The sequence below is a fragment of the Rhinoderma darwinii genome, chromosome 4 (assembly GCF_050947455.1).
Source record: "Rhinoderma darwinii isolate aRhiDar2 chromosome 4, aRhiDar2.hap1, whole genome shotgun sequence".
Taxonomy (NCBI): domain Eukaryota; kingdom Metazoa; phylum Chordata; class Amphibia; order Anura; family Rhinodermatidae; genus Rhinoderma; species Rhinoderma darwinii.
In genome coordinates, this window is record NC_134690.1 from 370217585 (window position 1) to 370242131 (window position 24547).

General features: G+C 41.2%; 1 protein-coding gene across 1 annotated transcript in view; it reads right to left on the reverse strand.

Moving 5' to 3' along the window:
* Nucleotides 1-24547, reverse strand: part of APLF (aprataxin and PNKP like factor) — a 128501-nt gene that overhangs the window by 91408 nt on the left and 12546 nt on the right. Inside the window, exon 3 of the mRNA XM_075863105.1 lies at nucleotides 1811-1974. Within this exon, the coding sequence (XP_075719220.1) occupies nucleotides 1811-1974 (164 nt within the window). The remainder of the gene's footprint in view (nucleotides 1-1810; nucleotides 1975-24547) is intronic.

Consider the following 24547-nt stretch of genomic DNA (forward strand, 5'->3'; position numbering starts at 1 on the left):
CATGCACAATGTTTTGAGAATTTAGTGCATGTCATGTTCAGGCTGCACATTTTAATCACTGCTCTCTGCCCGTCCCACACTGCTCTCTGCCCGTCCCACACTGCTCTCTGCCCGTCCCACACTGCTCTCTGCCTGTACTACACGTACTGCACTGCTCTCTGCCTGTACTATACTGCATTCTACATGTGCTGTATTGCTCTCTACCTGTACCACATGTACTATAAGTACTGTACTGATTTCTACCTGTACTACATGTATTCTACTGCTTTCTACTTATACCAGGAGGAGCAGCTTCTTTTGACAACAGGTCAGGGTGGCTTCAATTTATTATTACTGTACACTGTATTTAGAATATAGGACTCTGATGAAGCTCCTGTCCTCTACATAGAAAGTGATCGAACAACTTCCAGCACCTCTTGCTGACTATGCAAGGACTTTGTTTATTTGTATTCGTTTTCTGCTTACAATTCTTTAATCTTCATTTTTTTTTCTTGTACTGGCTTGACATTTTGAAGGCTTCAAACCCAATTATTTTTTTTCGTAGCGTTTTGGTCTCAAGTTACAATGGTCCTACAAATTCAGTCACAAGTGATTAACATCAGACCAGATTTTGTTCCAGAGACTATAAGAGTTATTAAAATGAAGACATTATTATGATACCCATATAAAGTTATAGTGGTGGGTAAAATTATACACACACCAAACAGCCCTCAAAGCGCTGCATAGTAAATGATTACAGACACACAACAGGGCAAGCTTTTGGATTTTGTTGGTTATATCTGTAACTGCCATAGAAGCGAATTCAGACAGCCGCGCAGCCATCTCTACATTCACTGTTCGCCTGGATAAAACTCCAAATTGTATGCTTTTGCGGTTTCTGTGACATTCACAATTAAAAGCTTATAGTTTGTGCAGTTTTTGTACATTAAAAGTGCTCACCACAGGGAATTAGAAGATATATCTAGCATCAAAACAGGTTAAAAAAGATTGTTTAGGTTTTATTAACGACAAGTATCCGTAAACTATTACAATTTTCACCGACATGGCATCCATCATTATAAATCTATTCACAAATTTGATGCAATGGATGTAAATAGACAGATGGCGCACCCACTTTTTGCACAGCTATTGATAAATTGCAACAGAGCCTATTATAAACAACATCAGCATAATGCATGAAAAAGTGCAAACTTGGACAATGAAGTCCGAAAATTCACCAAATTTATCAAAGTGGTGCATACTGCATGATCAATTCTGCGCATCTAGCTAGATACTTTTCTCTTCCTTATACCACCTCTTAGTGTGCTCAGGTTACGCCAGCTTTTGTGCCAAATTTTTGGCCCATATTTGGTGCATGGTGAAGCCTTATAAGCCAGAGCCTTTTTGCTAGGCCAATCCCCTTTCCCGCTAAGCTTCGCCCCCTTGTCGAGCATATAGAAAAAAAAAAGTGTCTAAAACAGTTAATAAATGTGGCGGACGGAAAGTTCAAAATTCTGGTGCATTTTGAACACTAAATTTGCCCCAATGTGTATAATAGGGTTTAAAGTGGAGTCTACTATTCCAGATTTTAGAGTTTAAACCCTTTGAAAATAAGTAGGGCAAATGACCCGATAAGATGAATTATGGATTAGTATTTAGCTTAGACTGAGAAGTGTGCATTGAACTCAATGATATTATTAATGAAATAGAAGAAAAAATAACAAAATTATAAAGAGCAATAAAAATGGTTTATGTTCTGCACTAGACTTAGGATAAAAAAAGGGAAGAAATAATTAGTCATTGCAGCACAAAACTGCAGTCATGACTTTACCTTAGTGTGGCCTCTGATGGATTCCTTATAATGACTCTAAAATAGTGTTTGTCTGGCAGGAGGGAGATGCAGTCACCAGAACTCAGCCAACACCACTCATTTCTTTCCAAAGGTACAAATGTGCTTTTGTTGCTGGCTTGATAAAAACAAGGATTCACGTGTATCTGTAAGACAGGAGCAAAAGAGGTCACAAAGACGAAAAGACCCTGGAACATTCTTTATACATACAGAAATGACAAAAATAAGCTGCCAATTGTTTCAGAATTTCTAACTAATTAGGACAAGATACTCTCAAAATGATTTTGGATTCTGAAGCCAAAATGTTAAGTACAGAAAATGTGAGGCTTAGATTACAGCATCGGCAAAGGGCCGACTGCCCCCACAATTTCCAGAATTCCACCAGCCAATCTCCATGTAACCTTCTTTAAATGGTCGAGCAGGCTTTAAACTTAAAGGGTAACTAAACTGTAAAAACATTCAGGCGAAAACAGCTTCTGAATTTCAAACGTTTTTGTAACTACTCACGTTTTTTGCTGCATATTTTACGGACGTTATTGGAGCTGTTTTTCAATTGAGTAAATGAAAAACGTTTCCAAAAACGTCCCAAGAAGTAACATGCACTTATTTGACGGGGGTGTCATTTTACGCGCCATCTTGACAGCGACCCGTAAAAGAACACCTCGTGGGAACAGAACACCGTAAAACCCATTGAAAGCAATGGGCAGATGTTTGTAGGCTTAATGGAGCCGTTTCTTCAGGTGTAATTCGAGGCGTAAAACGCCCGAATTACATCTGAAAACAGTGCGTGTGAACATACCCTAATTGTGACATATCAGAAGTTTTAATCGGTGGGGTCAGAGAAAGGAGACCCCCACCGATTGCTAAAACGAAGCAGCAGAAGCGCTCGGGTGAGCTTAGTTTCTGATAGAAAGTCTATGAGACTGTACATCGTTTGCTCAGCTTTCCGAGGATGACAGATCAGAAACGAAACGGCTCAGTGCTCACCCGAGCACTTCTGCCAGTCAGTTTTAGCGATTGATGAGTGTCTCAGCGCTCTGATCACCACCAATCAAAAATTCTGACATGTCACTAAGACACGTCAAAAGTTTTTTGAACATTTAGTTACACTTTAAACTTTGTTGTCAGCGATAGCAGTTCGTTATTTTATTTTGATACTATACAGGCCATACAGATACTTTTATGTGTTTAATGTTTGACGCCATCATGGCACTGTATCATCAGCATTGAGTGGACGCTTTGGTTGATATTTGACACCATATAGTAGTATATATTCCTACATACATTTTGTACGGGGGCTTCACAACTTGATCAGAACATAATAAATCTGAATGTGGCCTTATGGTGAGATTTGAAGAACACTAACATTTCTTTCATCTGTATCAAATCCTTGAATGAAAATAAAATCCAGCCAAGCCTGATCCAGCAGATTGTCAATACAATGTGTTATAATATTACATTAAAGCAGTAAGAGCGAAAAGGTATATTCCGGAATACAACATTAATTAGTAAAGGAGAATTATAGGCTACCTAGGACACGTGACTATAAAGTCCCTGAAAGGAAGCCCTCAATGCCTGTTAGAAATCCAACTTACATGTTACATGACAACGTTTTAATTTATATGCACATGGTTGTATAGGGACATCATGTGACACTGTACACGGCCTGTGAACATAGAAAAGCCATGTGCAAAGACCATTTCGGGTTATCTGAACTAAATACAGAAGGCAAACAAAAAAAACCATTGGGCTACTAAATACCAGAATGATGAACATCGGGTCAGGTTTCAGTTCTATAAACCAATGCTGCGGGAAAATATTGAACAGAGTGAAAATCCCTGTAATCTTTGTTCCACCTAATATTAGGATGACCCTTATTGCGGTTTTCAGAATGGGTAGACAAAGCACGAGACTAAGCCCAGGCCGAATGGAATGACAGCGTCGATTTGAGCTATAAATCAATGTACCTGTACGTCTAATATTTTACCTAGATTTTTATATAGCAGTGGAAAGAAAAATATCATGAAGCTTATTAAACAAAAAAAACCTAGCATCTATATAAAAACAAACAAAAATGGTGGGTATGCAAAAGAAAAAACCTAATAAATGAACATCCAGAAGGAGCATGATGGATACACTTCAGTACAATAAGCCGGATAGAAGATTAGATTTTGTTGTGGGTTGCAGAATTTAGTCCCACAGGAGAATATTTTGCTTATCGCTTCCTTAATAAGTCACGACATCTCATAACTAATGGTTATTATATAGACAAACCCATTCTAAGCAGCTGCACCAAAAAAATATATAACGTACAGCAGAAAGCCATGATCTATCTATAGGAGAACTTGTCATCCATGGGTTACCTCATACATCTCTCTCCTGCGTACAATTTATGGACGTTCTAATTAAACTCTGAAAAGCAGATGGCAAGAATCATACAAGAAAGCTCAGTCATTGCATAAAGCGGGGCCTGCCATATTATCTGCTTGTATAGACCTGTACGTGGCATCCTTCATCTAAATCCGTGTAATCTAATAAACTTGCTAATCCCACGCTATAACCAGTGTGTGAGATATAACACTTTCCAGCACCGCCCAAAATTGCTTATCTGTGCCGAGCCGTAGCAAGAAATCATCAGTTACTTCCGATTTGTTCAGCTAAAAGGGAAATTCTCCTTGATATGTGGTGAGACGACTCTGGATGGTTCTGTGACTTTGCTCCACACTATTTACCAGAACCAAAAAAAGTATTTTAATTTGACTTATTTGCAAACTAAAAAATAATAATCAATGCAAATCCCATTTAATTTTTTTGTTTTTAACTATACAGAATGGAGCATAATTCTAATTCATGAACTTGAATCAGATTCATATACATCTGAAAGAATCTTCAGGACCCCCCTTACTAAAGCTCATCTTAGGCATCGTTCACATCTGCGTCAGGGTTCCCATTGATGGGTTACGTTAGATCATTCAGTCAGAGGAACCCATGAACAGAAACCAAACGGAAACCATTGATTTCAATAACTACGCCTTTTTTGCTAATGGTTTCCATTTGTCTCTGTTCCGTAATTTTTTTTGATGGAATATCGCAGTCAACTAGGCCATTGATTCCGCCAAAACAGAAACCTTACGGGAACACTGCTGTTTTTTAGTGACTTCATCTCCCACAAAAAATTGAATAAAAAGTGATCAAAAAAACTCTAATGTACCCAAAAATGGTACCAATAGAAACTGCAGCTCACCCTGCAAAAAATAAGCCCTCATAGCGCTGAAATCGCTGAAGGAAAAAAAATAAAAAATAAATTATGGCTCTCAGAATATGCCGACAAAAACACAAATTTTCTTTTTCTTGTAAAAATAGTAAAACAGAATAAAAAAAACAATATAAATTTGGTATCGCCGTAATCCTATTGGGGATCGCTGTTTTTTTTTTCCCCCATTCCACGTCACAAAAGAAAACCAGTTTCCCAATACATTATATGGTACAATAAATGGTGCCGTGAAAATATACAACTCGTCCCGAAAAAACAAGCCCTCATACGGCTACATCAATGGAAAAATTAAAAGTTATGGCTTTTGGGAAGTGGGAAGGAAAAAAACGAAAAGTAAAAATCCAAAAAACGGTTGCGGCGGAAGGGATTAAAGAAAGGCACACAAGGCCTTGGTACTGACAAATCTGTTATTTTCAAGAAAGCGTGGTTAGTCTGAACCATTCCTCGACGCAAACTATCGGAAGACATGTTATGGGGAGGAATGTAGATGGAAAAGGCGACAAAAGCATTGCTAAAGACCTGGGCCTACATCAATCCACGGTTAGACAAACGGTCTACAAATGGAGCACTATTGCTGCTCACCCTAGGAGAGAACATCCGGTTAAGATTACTCCAAGAGCACAACGGGCAATCCCAAATAGGGTGGGAAAGAACCCAAGGGCAAAAGACCTACCAAAGACTCTACAAACTGCAAAAACCTCTGTTCATGTTCTGCTACTGGAAAAACAAGGACACCATGACGGAAGCCGCTGCTATCAAAAAAAACATTGCGGCATGTTTTTAAAGTTTGCCTGAGATTACCTGGATGTTCTACAATACTTCTGGGAAAATGTTCTATGGACCATTGAGACAAAAGTACAACTTCTTAGCACAAATGCACAACACTATGTTTGGCGGTAAAAGAACACTGCACACCAAAACCTCACCCAACTATGAAGCATGGTGGAGGGAGCGTCATGGTTTGGGATTGCGTTGCTGCCTCAAGGCTTGGACACCTTGCGATCCTTGAGGGAACAACTAACTCAAAAGTGTTTACTGGAGAATGTAAATGTAGCAGTCCATGACCAAGCTGAAGAAACGTTGGGTGAAGCAACAAGCCAATGACCCACAGCACACAAGTAAATCAACTCAAGAATGACTGAAAAAGAAGATTTGTGTTTTGGAATGGCCTAGTAAACGTCCTGACCTTAACCCTCCGAAGATGCTGTGGTAAGACCTGTAGAGCGTTGTGCACGGGATCCCAGAAACATAGATTAACTACAAGGAGGAAAGGTCCAAAATTCCTCCCCAACATTGTGCAAATCTTATTTGCAGCTACAGGAAATGTTTGGTGGAGGTGATTGCTGCCAAAGCAAGAACTACAGGTTATTAAATTCTAGGGTTCACTTAGTTGGTCTCCCAGCAATGTGGATGTTTATTCAATGTGCTCAATAGAAGACAGGAACAGTACAACGGTGTGTATATTATTAGTTTAGTTACATTGGGTTTGTCTAGGTTTGTGACTAAGGCCTCATGCACACGACCATAGTGTTGTGCGCGGCCATGATTTTCAGCTCAGATGGCCACGGAGTCACCCGTGAGCCGCCCGCAGGCCGTGCACATGGCCGCATGCATTAATTTCTATGAGCCTGGAAACCACGGTTGTGTGTATGGGCCCATTGAAATGAATGGGGCCGCAATTCACCCGCAGACTTGCGGGTGAGTTGCGGCCGCAAAAATACGTTCTTGTGCATGGGGCCTAAGATAACATTCAGACCACATTTTATTTGTAATCAATGCGGAAATATAGGTAATTCACTTACTAACTGTACATGCCACAATGTTTTCAAATAAACGCTCACTTTCCTTAGGAAAAAAAACCCTCATCGTGCCTCAGTATAAAATCAAAAAGGTACAATATGGGCCCAAAATACAGTACGGAGATTTACCCAATAATTTACCTTTTTTTTTTTTTTTTTTTTTTTTAAAGGTTAGAATGTAAAACGTACTTCTGCTGGGTTTTATACCGCTTTTTAGGGTTTTGTTTTTTTACGTTTCAGTACTTTTGCACAACATGCTTTATGGGGAAAAAAAAATTATGTCGCCGCATTCAGAGAGCAGTAGGAGGCCTTGCTTTTGCGGGAGCAGTACTAGTTTTTATTAATACCATTTTGGGGTACATATAATTTATTGAATCATTTTTATCCATTTTTTCCCATAGTAGTTTTTGTACGAAATATGCTGTGCAGCGTAAATAATGAGTTAACTTTATTCTACACTTAGTTAGAAATGCAGTGGTGCCTATAGGTTTGTTTTTTTTTACTTTTTTCAAACAATAAAAGAAAACTTAAATTAAAAAAAAAGGGTTTATTTTTAGGAGAGACTTTTTCTATCAGACTACTTGAGGCTGCAATCATTTGATCCGTATTCCAAAGCATTATTACTTGTCCATGTTACACTGAGCGGCAATCCATTACAGTAGCTCATGGCGAATCTGGAGGCCTTTGTTAGGCCCCAGTTGTCATGGTACCCATCATAGGGTGTCGATGTGCGGACAAAGGAAGCCCCCTCCCAGTCTCAAACTGCTTAGATTCCGCAATCGTTATTGACCATGTTATCTAAGGGAATTAAACGGCCGGGATCAGAGAATTCCAGCAGGATCAGAGAATTCCAGCAGGATCACAGCCTGGCACAGTTCCTGCACCCAAGCGATAAACATGACAGTCATGGAGCCTTTATGCAAGGTAATTCACGATGTACCTGCATTAAGATGTTAAAAATGATGTACGATTAATAATGGTTGAGAGTGGAACCATACACATTCTCCTAACAGAAGGTAATCCCAGGACTCCCCTAAAAGTAGGGACTCCTTCGGCTAACCAAGCTGTGGCAATGGGATCCCAGCACTCACTTCCGTTTTGGAGAAAATGGGGAGTCCAATAAAAAAAAAAAAAAAAAAAAAAAAAGAAGAAGAAGAAGGGGACAATCTTTAGGCCCCTGAAAACAAAAATCAAGAATGTGCATTTATCCTGCGACTATATTTTTCAGTATAGAAATAAACCGTTCAGCTGAACAACAGCGGGTAATAATTCACATTTGTGAATGGGGAAACTAATGGCCCTACATGGAGAATCTTTGAAACAGTCAATCTACTCAATTTACACACTCCCAGATGTTACTCTAAATCCAATAACTGATAGAGCACACCAATGAAATAAAGAACATCTACATTTCACGGACACTTCATAAAGCCGGACTTGAAAATCTCACGGCTTGCAATGTTCTCATTGCAACCAGATACTTGGCTTATATAAATCCTATTGTTTGCTCATACTTTAGACACGCAGGCTTCACTCTGCTTGTGAAAGCCAGGGGAGGATCGAAGGCACAGCCAGCAAGCTGCCCGCAGGCCGTTATTTGCACAATTAGGGCCATTAGTAGTAGGCACAGCCAGCAAGCTGCCCGCAGGCCGTTATTTGCACAATTAGGGCCATTAGTAGTAGGCACAGCCAGCAAGCTGCCCGCAGGCCGTTATTTGCACAATTAGGGCCATTAGTAGTAGGCACAGCCAGCAAACTGCCCGCAGGCCGTTATTTGCACAATTAGGGCCATTAGTAGTAGGCACAGCCAGCAAGCTGCCCGCAGGCCGTTATTCACACATGATTGGGGCCATTGGTAGAAGGCTGGCTTCAAACGTCTCACAATGAATGACACGTAACAAAATCAATAGTATAAGTACTAATGAATTAAATTGGTTTTAGAATGTGTTCTGAACACAAAATGGAAAAAGCGATTTTGCGCAATATGTAGTATACTGCAGAATGCAATTTTCAATAAATACAAATTTACACCCGCTTTTATGTTTTGGGTAGCAGACGTTTGAATGCAAGTCTCCACCCCTTTATAGTGCTGTGGGGGACGGGGTCGAGAGAAGCACTAAGGTTCGTGGGCAAACACCTTTAACTTTATTTTTAAACGTGGTTCCAGGGCAGAGACATACATATACTCGTCCAGACAGCTGCTTTTAAAAACATTTTTTAAAGGTTTGTACAGGATTAGAAATACATGGCTGCGTTGCAGAGACAGCGCTACAACTGTCCTTGGGTCGTGTTTGGTATTGCATGTACAAAATTGCCACCAGCAAAGAACCCTATTTCCCAACTACCACTAAATGATCGTTAACTTTATTAAGCTACATGAGCAAGAAGACGAACCACATATATGCTTAAAAATAAATATGTATGCTGCTGGAGGAGTAGTACCATAGGACAATGCCTATTGGAACACAGTGCTAATAATGGCCGGCGGCTGCAGACACGGAGCCAAAGCTACATTGAAGTGACCAGCAACAAAACACGTTGTTTAAAAATTACTTCCCCCCCCCCCCCCCAACATGTTTCGTCCTAGGCCCCTTAGTTCCGGTGTAGTGAAATCTTAATGCTTCAGCATAGCAGGACATTTTGGACATTTATATGCTTCCAACTTTGTGGGAACAGTTTGGGGGGGGGGGGGGGGAAGAGAGACCCTGTTGTGTTCCAGCATGACTGTGCTCCAGTGACAAAGCAAGGTCCACAAACTCATGGTTGGGCGAGTTTGGTGGAGAAGAACTTGACCGGCCAGCACCAAGCCCTGACTTCTAGTTCCTCCCAAATCTGTTTGATGGAGTTGAACAGAGATTTCGAGCCCGGCCCTCTCATCCCCCATTAGTGTCGGTCCTCACAAATGCTCTTCTGGATGAATGGGGAAAAATTCCTGCAAAACAGGCCAAAATGTTGTTGAAAAACTTCCCAGAAGGGTGGAAGCGGTTTTAGCTGCAACTTTATATTGATGGCTATGGATTTAGAATGGAATGTCATAAAAGCTCCTGTAGGTGTAATGTGCATGGGTCCCAATACTTTTGTCCATAAAGTGTAATTAGACACTTAAAAAGAACCTGTCAGCTTTCCAGACATGTCTGTTAGGCTCCATGCCCCATTGGTCCGTGATATACGGTCCGCATGTCGGCTGCATGTCCCGGGCCGAACACACTGCAGGGAGCCGGGCTCCTAGCATCATAGTCATCTATGACGCTAGGTGTCACTGCCTCGCTGCAGGACAACTGTCCCGTACTGTAATCATGTTTTCAGTACGGGACAGTAGTTCCGTGGACAGGCAGTGACAACTAGCGTCATAGAGAAGTATGATGCTAGGAGCCCGGCTCCCCGCACTGTGTTTGGTCCGGGACATGCGGACTGTATATCAAGGACCGAACACGGTCGTGTGCATGGGGCCTTACAGTAAATTTTTTGTAAAGTTAACTTGTATTTCTCACGAAGTACCAATTCTAGAGAATCTTTTATTAGAACTCTGCATTGTACCATTCCTCCATTATCTAGTTTCCTTCTCACTTCTAACCACTTATGTAACTTGAAAACAACATAAAACTACTACTTTACAATGAAACTGTATAATTAATACATTCTTCAGCAGAAATGCTCCATGTGGAGGTGAAGGATTGTGTCATTACACACTAGTCTTGGGGATTTTTTTTCTATTTATTGAAGTTTGTGTTGCATTTTTGTTTTCTTTTTTTTAAATTTAAAGTGGAATCCTTTGGCATATTGTACTATGTAGCATATAGGTACTTCTATAGGTACTTTCCAGCTTTCCAAGATTAAACAAGAGGGAAATTATCTAGATCATTTTAAGTCTTAGAAGAACATTACTATAATGTAGAAAACATTGTGTAAAAAAAACAAAAACAAAGATTATGTAAAAGTAATATGTAAAGTATGATATGAGAACCAGAAAAGTTATAATTGCAAGCTCATAAGGCACAGCAGTCCCTTCTTCAGGCCGGTGTATTTTCGTAAACCTTTCTGATAAAAAGGCACAGAGGCCACTTTAAGGCCCCATGCACAGCCGGCCGCTGACAGCCACTCGCATAAAGTATGGCAGCACGGTCCATAAAAAGAAAAAATATAGGACATTTCACATCTTTCGCAGAGCCTTTGGACGGCACGGACACCAATCGACTGCGCTATTGATTCCGTCAAAACAACGGAACCCTGTCACAACGGTGACAAACAGAAACCATTAGCAACGTTTCCGTCACCATTGAGATCAATGGTGATGCAAACAGAAGCAAAGATTTCTATTTGCCTTTCCGTTGAGGGGTTGTGCCGACGGAAAACGCAGATGGAGCCCCTCAATGGAAAGCAACGCTGATGTGAACAGGTCCTTAGGGGCAGATAAAAGGACGATCGGCGCCCATTTTTCCCCTTCATTTACACGGAGTAATGATAGTATGGGGACGAACCATCGTTAATATGATCGTTCATCCCCATACCTTGTGCATCATGTAGGCTGCACAATCTCGGTTTGCATGGGGAGACGTGCTGCCTACACAAGATAATTTTTTTGGGCAGTATAAAATATGCGATCGACAAACAAGAGTTTGCTTGTTTGTTGGCTGATCGCTGCCCTGTTTACACAGGGCAATGATTGGGAATGAGCGGTTAGGAGCACGTGGTGCTATGTCAACATTAACTGGTTCAGGAGTGGGCTGTTTTGAGCCTTAAAAATATAAATTTACACTTTTCAGCTTATTTTTTCAGGTAATCTAGTTTTATACAAAAATAGACCTGTTATTTGTGATTAGTTTTGTATACCGTAAATTTTGATATGTTACACGTCTATTTTAGTGTAATTGTGTAAGGGCTAGCCAATGATTGGCGGAGGGGGGAACGTAGTCTTCCCCCCTCCGCCAATCATTGGCTATATATTAAGTTTTTTTGCACTTTGTTTTTTATTATTATGGTCTTTCCCTCAAAAAGGTCAGAAAAGACCTTCGGGGGGACTTTATTTTTTTTCTTCTTTTACACATTATTTTTCCACTGTAACTGGGCCTACACATGCCGGCAATTACAGGCTTCAGAAGAGACAAACTACGGACAGCACATGACTTGCGAAGGCCTGTGATTGGTCACTGTGCTTGTGACAAGTCGTTCATATGGACAACACAAGAAAAAAAGTAAACAGACTGAGAAGCACAAAGACCGGACTTTGGCAAGTGAATAGAATATTTTTTTAAAAGGGTCGTATTTGATCAGGTGTATAAAATTTTACTGGTTTAGGCCTCATTCAAACGGCCATAATGCGGCCACATTTTATCATCCTTCTTATGGCTCAAAGACTCAAACCCTCCTCATTTTAAGTTAACCAAACTTACCCTATGGTGACTCTAAAACGTGGCCATGTGACAACCATTTGAATGAGGCCTTAAGCAGTTCTGCAAACATTTAGGTCATCCCAGAGAACCTTCTTAATAAAAAGACAAATTAATTATTTCCCAATACCAGCAGGGAAAAGTCCTCATCTTCAGCAAAATTAAAAGGTAATTCATATAGCGAATAAACTGTTATTTCTTGATGCTTTCAAGGGAATGCAGGAAAAAAATAGTTTAAAGTAAAATTATATATTCATTTTCTGGCAGCTTCTTAATAGATGCTAGTTACCATAATCATGTGTTATTCATTCACACATAAAAATCACAGGCTCAGCTGGTATTATACTATATATTAGACAAAGAGGGCACGGCACACGTAATTGTAGGCTGCGGTGTAATGATAATGGCATGAAGTCCTGTTCATGTAGAGCATTTCTATCCTACAAGAGGTTTCCTATTGGCTACACAGACTATATGATCACCATTTCCTTTCTGCAAGGTAGAAATGTAAGAATCCGTGCATTGGAAAGTAACGTAAAGAAGCACCCCAGCAATAGAATTTTTTATTTTTTTTGCCTATATAGTGTAGCATCAGCGATTATTAAAGAATAATGCAGAGGCTCTTGTGTATTCCTTGTGTCTACCGGTTTTAGTTGATCTGCCACATATGGGCCATCTACCATTTTTGCTCCTTCTTCCCTTTTGATGTGGCTTCCCTAACAGTCTCATGTGCAGCCCTGAAGTCTCCAATTCCCATTATGCTTCTGGCTCTTCAGATGCAGAGGGGACGGAGTCTCAGCATCCAATCGAAGTGCAGAAAGTGATAAAGCTCAGTGACATAGAACAAATGTCCTTCAGTAATAAAACTCTTCTAAGTCTCCAGTGTATTCTAGCAGATGCTGCTTCACACTGCAGAGTACCCAGTGTATTCTAGGAGATGCGGCTTCACACTGCAGAGTACCTAGTGTATTCTAGGAGATCCTGCTTAATATTGCAGGGTCCCCAGATTATTCTGTGAGATGCTGCTTCACACTGCAGTCTCGTATGTATTCTATGAGATGCTGCTTCACACTGCTCTTCTCTGCTTCCTGTTTATGAGGAATCTTTCCCTGTCAGCTCTTACAAGCAGGAGACAGGGGAGAGCAGTGTGAAAAAGCATCTCATGGACATATTCTGGAGTCTGCACACAGCACTGACAGATAGTATAGGCAGTTTGTGTGAGTTAGAGGATTTTAATAACGCTAGTTAATCATTGTATGGACTCACCTATTATATCACTGCATTCCTGGTCCCTGGCAGAAATTATCTCTTCAGCAGGACTCTATGCATGGAGGAACAAAGAGGAAGAAGGAGGGTGCAGCTTGGTGCGAAGGATGAGTAAGAGCTACCCGGAAGGATTTCATAAGTGATGATAGAATCATGTAGTTCACAGGAAGTCCTACACAGGGGAGACGAATATCCTGTCTATACATGAGAGCAAGCTCCGCACTGGTGGTTAGACTGAAGATCACAAAACACAGCGGTCCATAATAAAAGGGTTACAAATGTATGTATACAAATGAGCTGAAAAGAAACAAAATTACACTGCTAGAATATTGCCGGTGAGTTAGAATTAGATGTCCAAATAAAAATTAGCTGGAGTGCTACTTTAAGTAGAATACCAAAGTAGGTGTCTTAACATTGTTTGTACACTGTATGAGTATGCCAATTTTATCCGTTTTTTCAACTATGCAATAAAGTTATCCTCAAGTGTTATAGACGTGAGAATATAGATGTTAAGTCTATAAGAACCTCAATAGCCACATGTAATAGATCTATAACCATAGAATCACATGATCACTACAGCAGTAGAATGGCAAATGAGGGTCAGTGGTGGAAAACCGTATACGCTTTTTGCCCATATTAATAGTCATCCACAGAACAGTCAAGCCATGTTACCCATAAAAGTACCAAGACAATAGTCTGACATGTTATAGTAGTCTGATCTACTCTAGCAGATGATTAAATGTTAGTGTTATAATGGATAAAAGGGAGCACCGGTAACCGCTCAGTTTTGTGATGGAACAACGTTCTGCCTCCAAGTACTTTAAATGTCCAGCATTTCCAGAAGAGGAAAATCATCATAGCCTGGAAATTTGGAATCAAACTTTTGTGGTTAAGAAAAAGTACCTGGTTTTAAAGACATTTATATCCCAATATTACATATGTCTACATAAGTCAACGTCTCTTCTATTGTGCAAAGAGCGCCATCTACTGCTAGCAAAGAGGAATGGTGTCAGTTTAAATTATAGATATACATTTTCCAAGCTAGCGTTCACATAAATTAATACATTTGTAATGTACACTATGTTCCAAGCTTATTAATTGGGGTCCACAGCTATATTAAAGAGAAGGTCACCAATTTCAGGCCTCATGCACACAAACATAATTACGGGCCCATAGACTTCTACTGGTCACGGGTACCTTCCCGTATGCTTACGGGAAGGTGCCCGTGCCGTTGAAAAATATGGAACATGTCCTATTTCAGGCCGTAATAATGGCACAGGCAGGCTCATAGAAGTCTATGGGGCTCCCGTAATTACGGGTGGCTACGTGTGTGCACCCGTAATTACGGGAGCGTTGCTAGGCGACGTCAGTAAATAGTCACTGTCCAGGGTGCTGAAAGAGTTATCTGATCGGCAGCAACTCTCAGCACCCGGGACAATGACTACCGCTGGAGTGAATAGTATTAAAAGTTAACTTACCTGCTTCTTCCTCCAGTCCGGCCTCCCGGGATGACGTTTCATCCCATGTGACCGCTGCAGCCAATCACAGGCCAAACACAGGCTGCAGCGGTCACATGGACTGCCGCGTCATCCAGAGAGGTGGGACTGGGTGTCAAAAGAGGCACGCGTCACCAAGACAACGGTACGTATGAACTTCTTTTACTTACAATCGTTGCGGCAACTCTGCCTGAAAGGGCTGCCCCTTCTCTCTTTCCAGCACTGATAGAGAGAAGGGGGTGCCGATTAGTGCAGAGAAAACGGGTCTGTAAATACTGGTCGAATAAGTGTGACAAAGGACCCGTATTTACGGGAGGCAAAAAAAATAAAGTTCGTGTGCATGAGGCCTCACCCCTACTTTTTAATTTGTCGATCGATCAAATGTTGCGACATTTACAAACCTCCACAGCATTTCAGGGCATAAAAAAAAAAAAAAAAAAAAAAAAAAAGACGGGGGTCGAAATCAAAATAGTAGCATTTGCGGATGACATACTGTTGATGATCTCCAACCCAAAGCAAGCCCTACCTCAGATAATGGGGGACCTGGCTACAATAGGGTGACACGCCAGACCGCACAAATCTATGGGCAAGTTGCTTACATTATAAATCCACATATACTTATGTAACCATTTGTTTGGGTCTGGTGCTGACTGCATCTTTGCCTTCAAATGATTACTCAGACCTGGGGCTCTTTGCATATTATTTAGAAAACATTACATGTCTCCTGGGTTTATATATTGTATACACTATGTAGAGCACTGAATGTGCTTTAATGTTTGCAGTTACTCCAAGCCTTACTCATGATACTTTCAAAACACATATGTTTATTATCCAACTATTGACAACTGTCTGGCCTCATCTGCTTCACACTGTAAAATCAATGTGTGTTTTCAATGACTATTTTTAGGTTTTTATTCTGAATATGTTAGGAGTCACCGCTGACGTTACCCGTAGTCATGGGGGGTTTTCTAATATACGCCCTCCCCCCATATAATATATTATATATGACCTACTGATATCTAGTTAGTTTCTTTATAGAGGGGTATTTACGTTGTCCTCCATATTGGTTAAAACAAACATTTTGCTTAACTCCTTCCCGACCGCCCACTGTCTTGACGTCAGGCGGTGCGGGTGCTTAATCTACAGAGACGTCTTTTGGCGTCGCTGCAGATCAGGCTGATGAGCGCTCGTGTGAGCACTCATCCTCTAAGCAGGAGCTGTTACTAACAGCTCCTGATCTTAGAGCAGCCTCCTGAACACAGCTGGGGTCGGCACACACTCGGACCCCAGCTGTTTAACCCTTTGATTACCGCGGTCCGTGACCGCGGCAAGATCAAAGGGAATTCCCCTCTTTGATCGCATCACCGGGATTCCAGTGATGCGATCAAACAATGGGGAATCCCTCTGCAGTCAGCCCTGGGGACCTACAAAAGGACCACAGGGCTGTCTGTTCCATGTGCCTGCTGTTTGGGCACACTATGTGCTGCCCGATCAGCAGCCTGTGTCATAGTGACACAGTGTAATGTATTAGCATACAGAAGTATGCTAATACATTACAAGTGAAAAATAAAGTTACAAATAAAGTTATCCCTTGATGGGATTAAAAAAATAAATAAAAAAAGTCCCAAAAAGAATCTTTATTTTCCATTGAATACATTTTATTGTCCCTACACTAAATAAAAACAAAAAACCTACGCATATTAGGTATCTACACGACCGTAATAACCTGAAGAATTAATCTAACGGGTTATTTAGCGTGAACGGGATAAAAAAAAAAAAAAAAAAAAATATTCCGAGAATCGCTTTTTCCTATATTCACGCCGTAAAAAATTTTTTTTTTCACCCCTAAACTAGGGGGAAAAAAAATACTATTTCTCTCGCATAAAACAAAGGCCTCATACAGCCACGTCAATGAAAAAATAAAAAAAAAGTTATGGCTGCTGAAACGCAGAGAGGCAAAAACAGAAAAATTTAGCTGGTCATTAAGGTCTTTTCAGGCCCGGTCATTAAGGGGTTAAGGGACCGTCAAAACTTTTGTGGTCCTCTGCATACCCCTTTAGACGGCAAGCTAACTCGCTGAAATACTTAGGGGCACAGATAATGAAAAATCCAACTCCCGAGTATTAGGGGGGGGGGGGCGATATCACAAAATTATCAAGCTCTACACACACTAATAGATTATGCAGAAACTGACGTTTCCCTCTCCAAATGGGTATTAGATGATTCAGCTCTAACTTATGGGAATATACTGTTAGCAATAGAACAAGCTCATAAATATTTACCATCTGCCAGGTATTTGGAAATGAGAATAAAGACATGTCACAGAGCATACCTTACTCCTTCGAGGGGCTATCTGATGGGCATATATAATAACCCTAATTGTTTTAAATGAGGCAAGGCTGATGCAAATCTGTATCACTGCTTGTGGGCACGGCGTGCGATGCAACAATTTTGGGATAGAATAAGAACTTTTACTTTAACACACCTGACTAACTTTGTTCCTAATGATGCCTTGTTGGCTATTTTTGGATATCTGGACGAGGGAAGATATAGCTATACACGGGGAGCAGGTAAATTATTGCAAATGATAGCGGCAGCGGGTGTAAAATCTATTTTGCACACATGGTTGCAAAAACGAGCACCGCCATTCCAATTGTTTTTGGATAAATTCACATTTCTGTTCAAAATGGATTAGACGAAAATCTCAATACGTAAGACGGCGCTCATAGACTCCTTTTTTGACACATGGGGTAGTTTTATCTCTGTTCTTCCGCAACGGATTAGGGAAGCCATAAGAACGAATTTCAAGAACACTGTGTGGTACCAGGAAAGGGTATTGATGGGATCACAACCGATGTCATAACAATAACATGATGTCATGCGAATGCCGTAAATAAGTGTCTGGAACCTGTTAGATGGGACCGAAGGTTTCACATTAATGCACTCTGGGGCATTTCTACCTGTACTTACCGCAAGGGAATGGGGTACACAATATTCGCTGAGTGGCGGTGCTTTGAGGAATGTGGGGAGCATGGCTGGCTCGAAGTTCCTCCTAGAAACTTCTACTTACACTTATGTAAAGTGTTTGATTCTTGATTTGATGTTATTTTATTATTGTCTTTATTATATGATTTATTGTACCTATCTACTGACATGGAAGACGCCTCTATAATTCAGATTTTTGTGCTCAAGATTAGATGCATTTTCTGCTAGAATATCGCTCATTGTTACTATCACAATGATCTTGTCGCTTTGATGTTTCTGTTTCATTGTAAAAGAGTAGTTTATGGTAAAAATCACAATAAAAACTTTTTGGGAAAAAAAAAAAAAAAAAAAAAAAGAAGACTGTCACCAATTGACCAAGCTAGTTTTTACGTTTTTCCATCGTCTCGTTCAAAGAGCTATAACTTTTCTATTTATGCGTCGAAATAGCCGTATAAGGTCTTGTTTTATGCGGGACAAGTTGTATTTTTAATAACACCCTTTTAGGGGACATAGAATTCATTGATTAACTTTTATGAACTTTTTATTTGGCGGGGGAATAGAAAAAAAAAAAATCTAAAATTTACGCTGTTTACCGTGTAGTATAAATAACAATAACTATTCAGCGGGTTGTTACGATTGCAACGATACCAAATTTATGTAGATTTTGTATATTTTACACAGTAAACACTTTTTTTTCCAAATTATTTGTTTTTTGTGTCTCCATATTTCAAGAGCCATAACTTTTTTATTTTTCCGCCGATGCAGCTGTACGAGGGTTTTTTTTGTGCAGGACAACTTGTAGTTTTTATTGGTACCATCTTGGAGTAGAAGCGACTTTTTGATATCAAATTTTTTGAGGCAGGATTCACATAAAACAGCAATTTTTGCATTGTTTATTTTATTTTTTACTGCGCTCAACTTTGTTTTTTTAATAATAAAGCATATTGTAAGGGGAAAAATAACTGGGTTTTTCATGTTTTTTTTCACTTTTTTTGAATAACTTTATTAAAAATTTTTGTACTTTTAAACTAATCCCACTAGGGGACTTCACGATGTGATCATCCGATCTCTTATATAATACACTGCGAGACTTTTGTATTGCTGTGTATTAGTGCCTGTCCGTGTAAAACGGATAGGCATCTGCAGGCATAACTAGCGGCAGACCTGGGGGCCTTTATTAGGCCCGCCAGCTGCCATAGAAACCACTGACACCCTGCGATCTTACGCATGGTGCCGGTGGGGTGAGAAAGGGAGCTCCATCCCTCTCTCCAAAACCACTCAGAAGCGGCACTTGCTATTGAGCGCCGAATTTGAGGGCTTAAACGAGCGATATCGATCTCGCCCATTAGAGCAGGGCTGCTCCCAGCTACCTCTCGTAGCTGAGAACAGGGAGATTTAACAGCTCCCTGCTGTTTATTTATTCCGATGCAGCGCCGTAAAAAGGCTATTTCATCGGAATAAAGACCGTTAGTGCCCGCCGTAAAACCACTAATAGGCGGTCACTAACTGGTTAAAAAAATATATATATTTGCATAGTTATGAGCATTTTTTCTAAATATGTAAATGAGCCTTTATTAGACAAGTGGGAGGTAACAGTAGCGAATCTCCTGAGGTGGAGCCGCCTCACAGCCTCTAAAACGGTCCTATCAGCATCAAGCTGCTTCACAGTGGGAGACTAAACCTGGAGGGAAGGGGGATCACTTCAAACATCCATAAATCGGGCTGTGGACCTCCTAGAACAGCTGTGACAACCAGGGATATCACCAGTTGAATACACAGTGGGGAACGGAAGCTGTATACTATATGATCACCCTGTGTTGCTGGGCAGGGAAGGGGGAGAAGCTGCATGCAGATTAGACCGCGTCATACAGAAAACATTACACTGCCCAGAGTGAAAAGAAAGAGTCACCTCCCATTTGACTATTAGAGCCACATTCGCATATTTAGAAAAATGCTCATAACTTTGAAAATAAGAGATTTTTTTTTTAAAACAAATCACACTGTAGCGATCAGCATCATAGCCCCCATTAGATTAGTTAGGCGATAGGGAATTAATAAACTGGTGAGTGTCCCTTTAAGGTGCTGTATTAATTCACATACACACAGCAGAGTCTATGGGTGCGCTCCCCACATAGAAAACAAAGTGTAGTACATTGTGACGATTTCTGGTGTAACCGCATTGAAAATAATACTCTTCATGTCAATGCTATTACATATAGCGGACACAAACACCATCCATTTGCATAGGCAAAAAAGGAGCGACTTTCACATAGTATGGAACGTGACTTGTTTGTCGAAGACTTCCACCATTATTCTTTTAGGAGACGATTCAGTGAACAATGCCAACGTTGTATATAATATACCAATAAGAAGAGGCAAAGTTCATATATTATAATAGAATTTTCTTTACCAGGGGGCTAAACATCGACTGTGGAGCTAAACGTAACCGACGCAAAGAGTTTATACAGTTACGGCTTCCCAGCAGAAACAATAGTCTCGTTTTTTTATCAATCACAAATAAGCGGCTTTATAATTTGAATTTTCCTGAGCTGAATGTTATTATATTTTCACTTGCAGGGGTGTTTTTAGGACACACAAACAAGTCTATCAAGACTAAATGGAAATGTTAGTTATAATTTGCTTATAATGATCCAAGATATTACAAGATGCTGCGCTCTAAAAGACCATGAATTAATTCAAAAAGAGAACAGGATGCAAAATAAACAAATAAATAAAAAAAAGAGAGACAGGTTTACTGGGTGAAACATTATAATAAAGGAATATGGGCTTGCAAATGAAACGTCAGTAACCGTATATTTAATATAAAATTATGGCTGCAGTATGTTCACATCTGCTAGAGACCATGTGAAGGCAATTTCTGCAACAGTCTATTGGTCTAGACCAGGGGTCTCAAGCACACGGCCCGCATGCGACCCCTGGGGCTGTCATCCGCGGCCCGCGGGACACAGAGTCGCTAGTATCGGCTCTGCTCCGAAACGCTGGAATTCCCTGACATCGCTGTCCACATATGAACAGCGATGTCTGGGGCTTCCCCAGAGTCCCGTGCAGAGCGCTAGTACAGGCTCTGCTCCGGGACTCTGGGGAATTCCCTGACATCGCTTCCCATATACGGAAAGTGTGTCAGGGTCTTCCCCAGAGTGGAGTCCCGGGCAGAGCGCTAGTATCGGCTCTGCTCCGGGACGCTGTGGAATTCGACATCGCTGCCCATATATGGAAAGTGTGTCCGGGTCTTCCCCATAGCGGAGTCCCGGGCAGAGCGCTATTATCGGCTCTTCTCCGGGACTCTGGGGAAGCCTCTGACATCACTGTCCATACATTGACAATGATGTCAGGGGCTTCCCCAGAGCAGGAGTCCCAGTGATGTCAGGAGCACAGCTGGAGTCCCAGGAAGAGCCTACTAGCGCTCTGCCCGGGACTCCATCTCTGGCGTTGCCCCTGACATCTCTGTCCATATGTGGACAGTGATCTCAGGAGCAGAGCCTGAATCCCAGGCAGAGTGCCAGAAGCGGCTCTGCTCCGGGACTCCAGCTCTGGGCAAGCCCCCGACATCACTGTGGCAGCATCTACAGGGGGCACTGCTGTGGCAGCATCTACAGGGGGCACTGCTGTGGCAGCATCCACATGGGGCACTGCTGTGGCAGCATCCGAGGGCGCAGCGGCAGCATCCACCGAGAGCGCAGCGGCAGCATCCACCGAGGGCGCAGAAATCGCTCAAATTTTAAACCTAGCGGTATTATTATAGTAATATAGTGTTATAGTAGTTCAAATAAGTAATTGATTAACAATAATTTTGTATTGTATCAAATTTGAAAGTAATGCGGCCCGACCACTTCACATTTTTTTTTATATGCGGCCCACTTACCCGGCCGAGTTTGAGACCCCTGGTCTAGACTCACACAGTCTAAAAGAAGGCACATAAAGTGTGCCGCTATAGAGTGCATCCATATGGCGCTGTATTTGACGACATTGAAGTCTACACCCTTTTTGAAAGATATTATTGTAATTGCTTTGGTCAATAAACTCAGGGGAGTATTTTTGGGTATACAAGCATGATCTGTCTCTTACTTCTCTCCGATATAAGCTATAATGTGGATCTGGATACGTTTCCTGGGAGGGTATCGGTTGACAGACCAGTCTAAAACTTCAGTCTAATATATATTTTGCCCATGATTGCGTCAACAGAAGACAAACCGCATGTATGGGTGGACGTGATCTGTGATCTGCAACAATGGATTTATACCTAAATTGGTTCAGAGTGCCTTCCACGTGGATGAGTGGGCCCAGAGAATGCCATGAAAAAATTTCCCAGACCATAACGCTGCAGTCAACAGCTTGTGTTCTTCTCTGATATTTCTTGCCTGACACGCCAACGTCCATCTGAGGAAGCAGAAAACGTGACTCATCGGAGAAGGCAACTCTTTGCCAATCATCGGTAGTCCAATTCCAATACTGCGATGCAAATTGAAGCCTTTTTTTCCGATGCACCTTTGGTAGCATAAGAGCAGTGACTATCCGTCTGCTTCGGAGGCCCATACGCAGTAGGGCTCACTGAACTGTTTCGACACACGTCTGGTAGCCCCCTGGTTGATTTTGATAGTGAGCTGCTCCACTGTAGCGTGTCGTTCGGCCCTCGCGCACCTTCGTAGCCAACGGTCACCTCTCATATCAATGGCACATGGTGCTCCGCAGTTTCCACGTCAGTTTTTCCCAATGGTGTCATTTGTCCACTCATGATACACTTTCACCACAGCAGCACGCGAACTGCGCTGTTTGGGAAATACTGTGACCCTTGGCCCGAGAGACAATAATCATGCCTATTTGAAACTGATAAAATAGGCCCTTTCACCCATGGCAACGAGTGATGTGTTCAGACAGCCTATCGGACACCTAATATATCCACCAAGCCAGCCCACGATATCACTTCCTTCATTGGCTACGCGCTGCTGACGTAGGCGGTTGTCATAATAAGGTCACTTGACTGGGTATATACGGTGATTTATATATCTCGTTTTGCATTTCACATATAAATATCTCAACTGCCTGACGAAACATGTCAAACAGATTTATGAATCCCCATTCACACACTGTGACAAGATACCGACTACTTAAGCATTTGCCCTGTTTTATCGTATTTTTTTTACCCGCATCAATTGGGGAAACCATGCAGTAAGTTATTTTATATCCAGTCCTGCTTGATTATTCCAATAGGAAACCGTTCTGGGGATTGCATGTCTGTTTTACCCTTTCTTAGGCCATAGCTACACCTAGACTTTTTGTACCATTACGGATTGATTTTTAACTCTTGAGCAACAACTGCAGTCAAAATACATTGAGTTGCATGTACTCTTGGACTGCAGCAGTCACTCAAGAGTTCAAATCAATCTGTAGAACTAAAAAAAAAAAAGTCTAGGTGTAGTCCTGGCCTCAACCAGTGTTAATTGTCCCCATAATTGAGTCAGATGGACTAACCCATCTGAGAATATGATCCACCGTTTTCTTCGAATATAAAGAACATGAACCAGTAGAAAACAAACAACATTTTATATTGACTTTATTTCCACCTTAAGCGAAAACCTGATGAGTCACTGAATGTTCTGATTTCTTATCCTTGCCAGTAATAAGAAGGCAGCATGGAGCTAATACTGTGTGTGAGCCCATTACATCTGCTTGTACATTCATAATATTCTTTTCAACTCCATAGACGCTTGCGGAGTGCTGCCAGTGTCATCTGCTTCCCAATGAGTAAAAATGGAAAATTTTCTCATTACATCCAGTATTTGTCTGCTCTAAAGTTGATGCCACTTCAAACATAAAATGCAGCTTCTTCCTGCACCACTGTCACATAAAAGCCTTGTTAAAACAGTTTAAATACATAGATAAAAAAAAACAAAAAACCTTGCGGCGCAGAGAAAACTTGTTTCCTACTTTTGGAGCGATTTTTTGTCATTTAATGCAGTTTCCTCCATTTATATCCATAGCTGCATTCACTATTCTGCTGTTTTCCCCTTGGAAACAGTCAGCAGTTTGGCTTTAGTTCACTACAGACAGGACTTTAAATGGGAGCATCAGAAATAGAAGAATGAGAGCGTTGATATTTGTGATGTTCTCATTCAACTTGGTGCAAGCTCGTCCGGCTCTCTGGACGAGAACAGGCATTTGAGGCCAGTCATACTAGGCAACAATTGTGTAAACACCCAAAAATTTCCCTAAATGCTACAATAAGACCAAATCAATCGTATTATAGAAAAATACAAAGAAATCTTTATTGAGGACAAACACCACAATAGGCCCCATGCACACGAACGTAAAAACGCCCGGAATTACGGCACGTTTTTACGGGCCCATGGACTTCTATTGGCCACGGGTACCTCCCCGTATGCTTACGGGATGGTGCCCGTGCCGTTGAAAAATATAGAACATGTCCTATTTCAGGCCGTAATTACGGCACGGGCAGGCCCATAGAAGTCTATGGGGCTCCCGTAATTACAGGT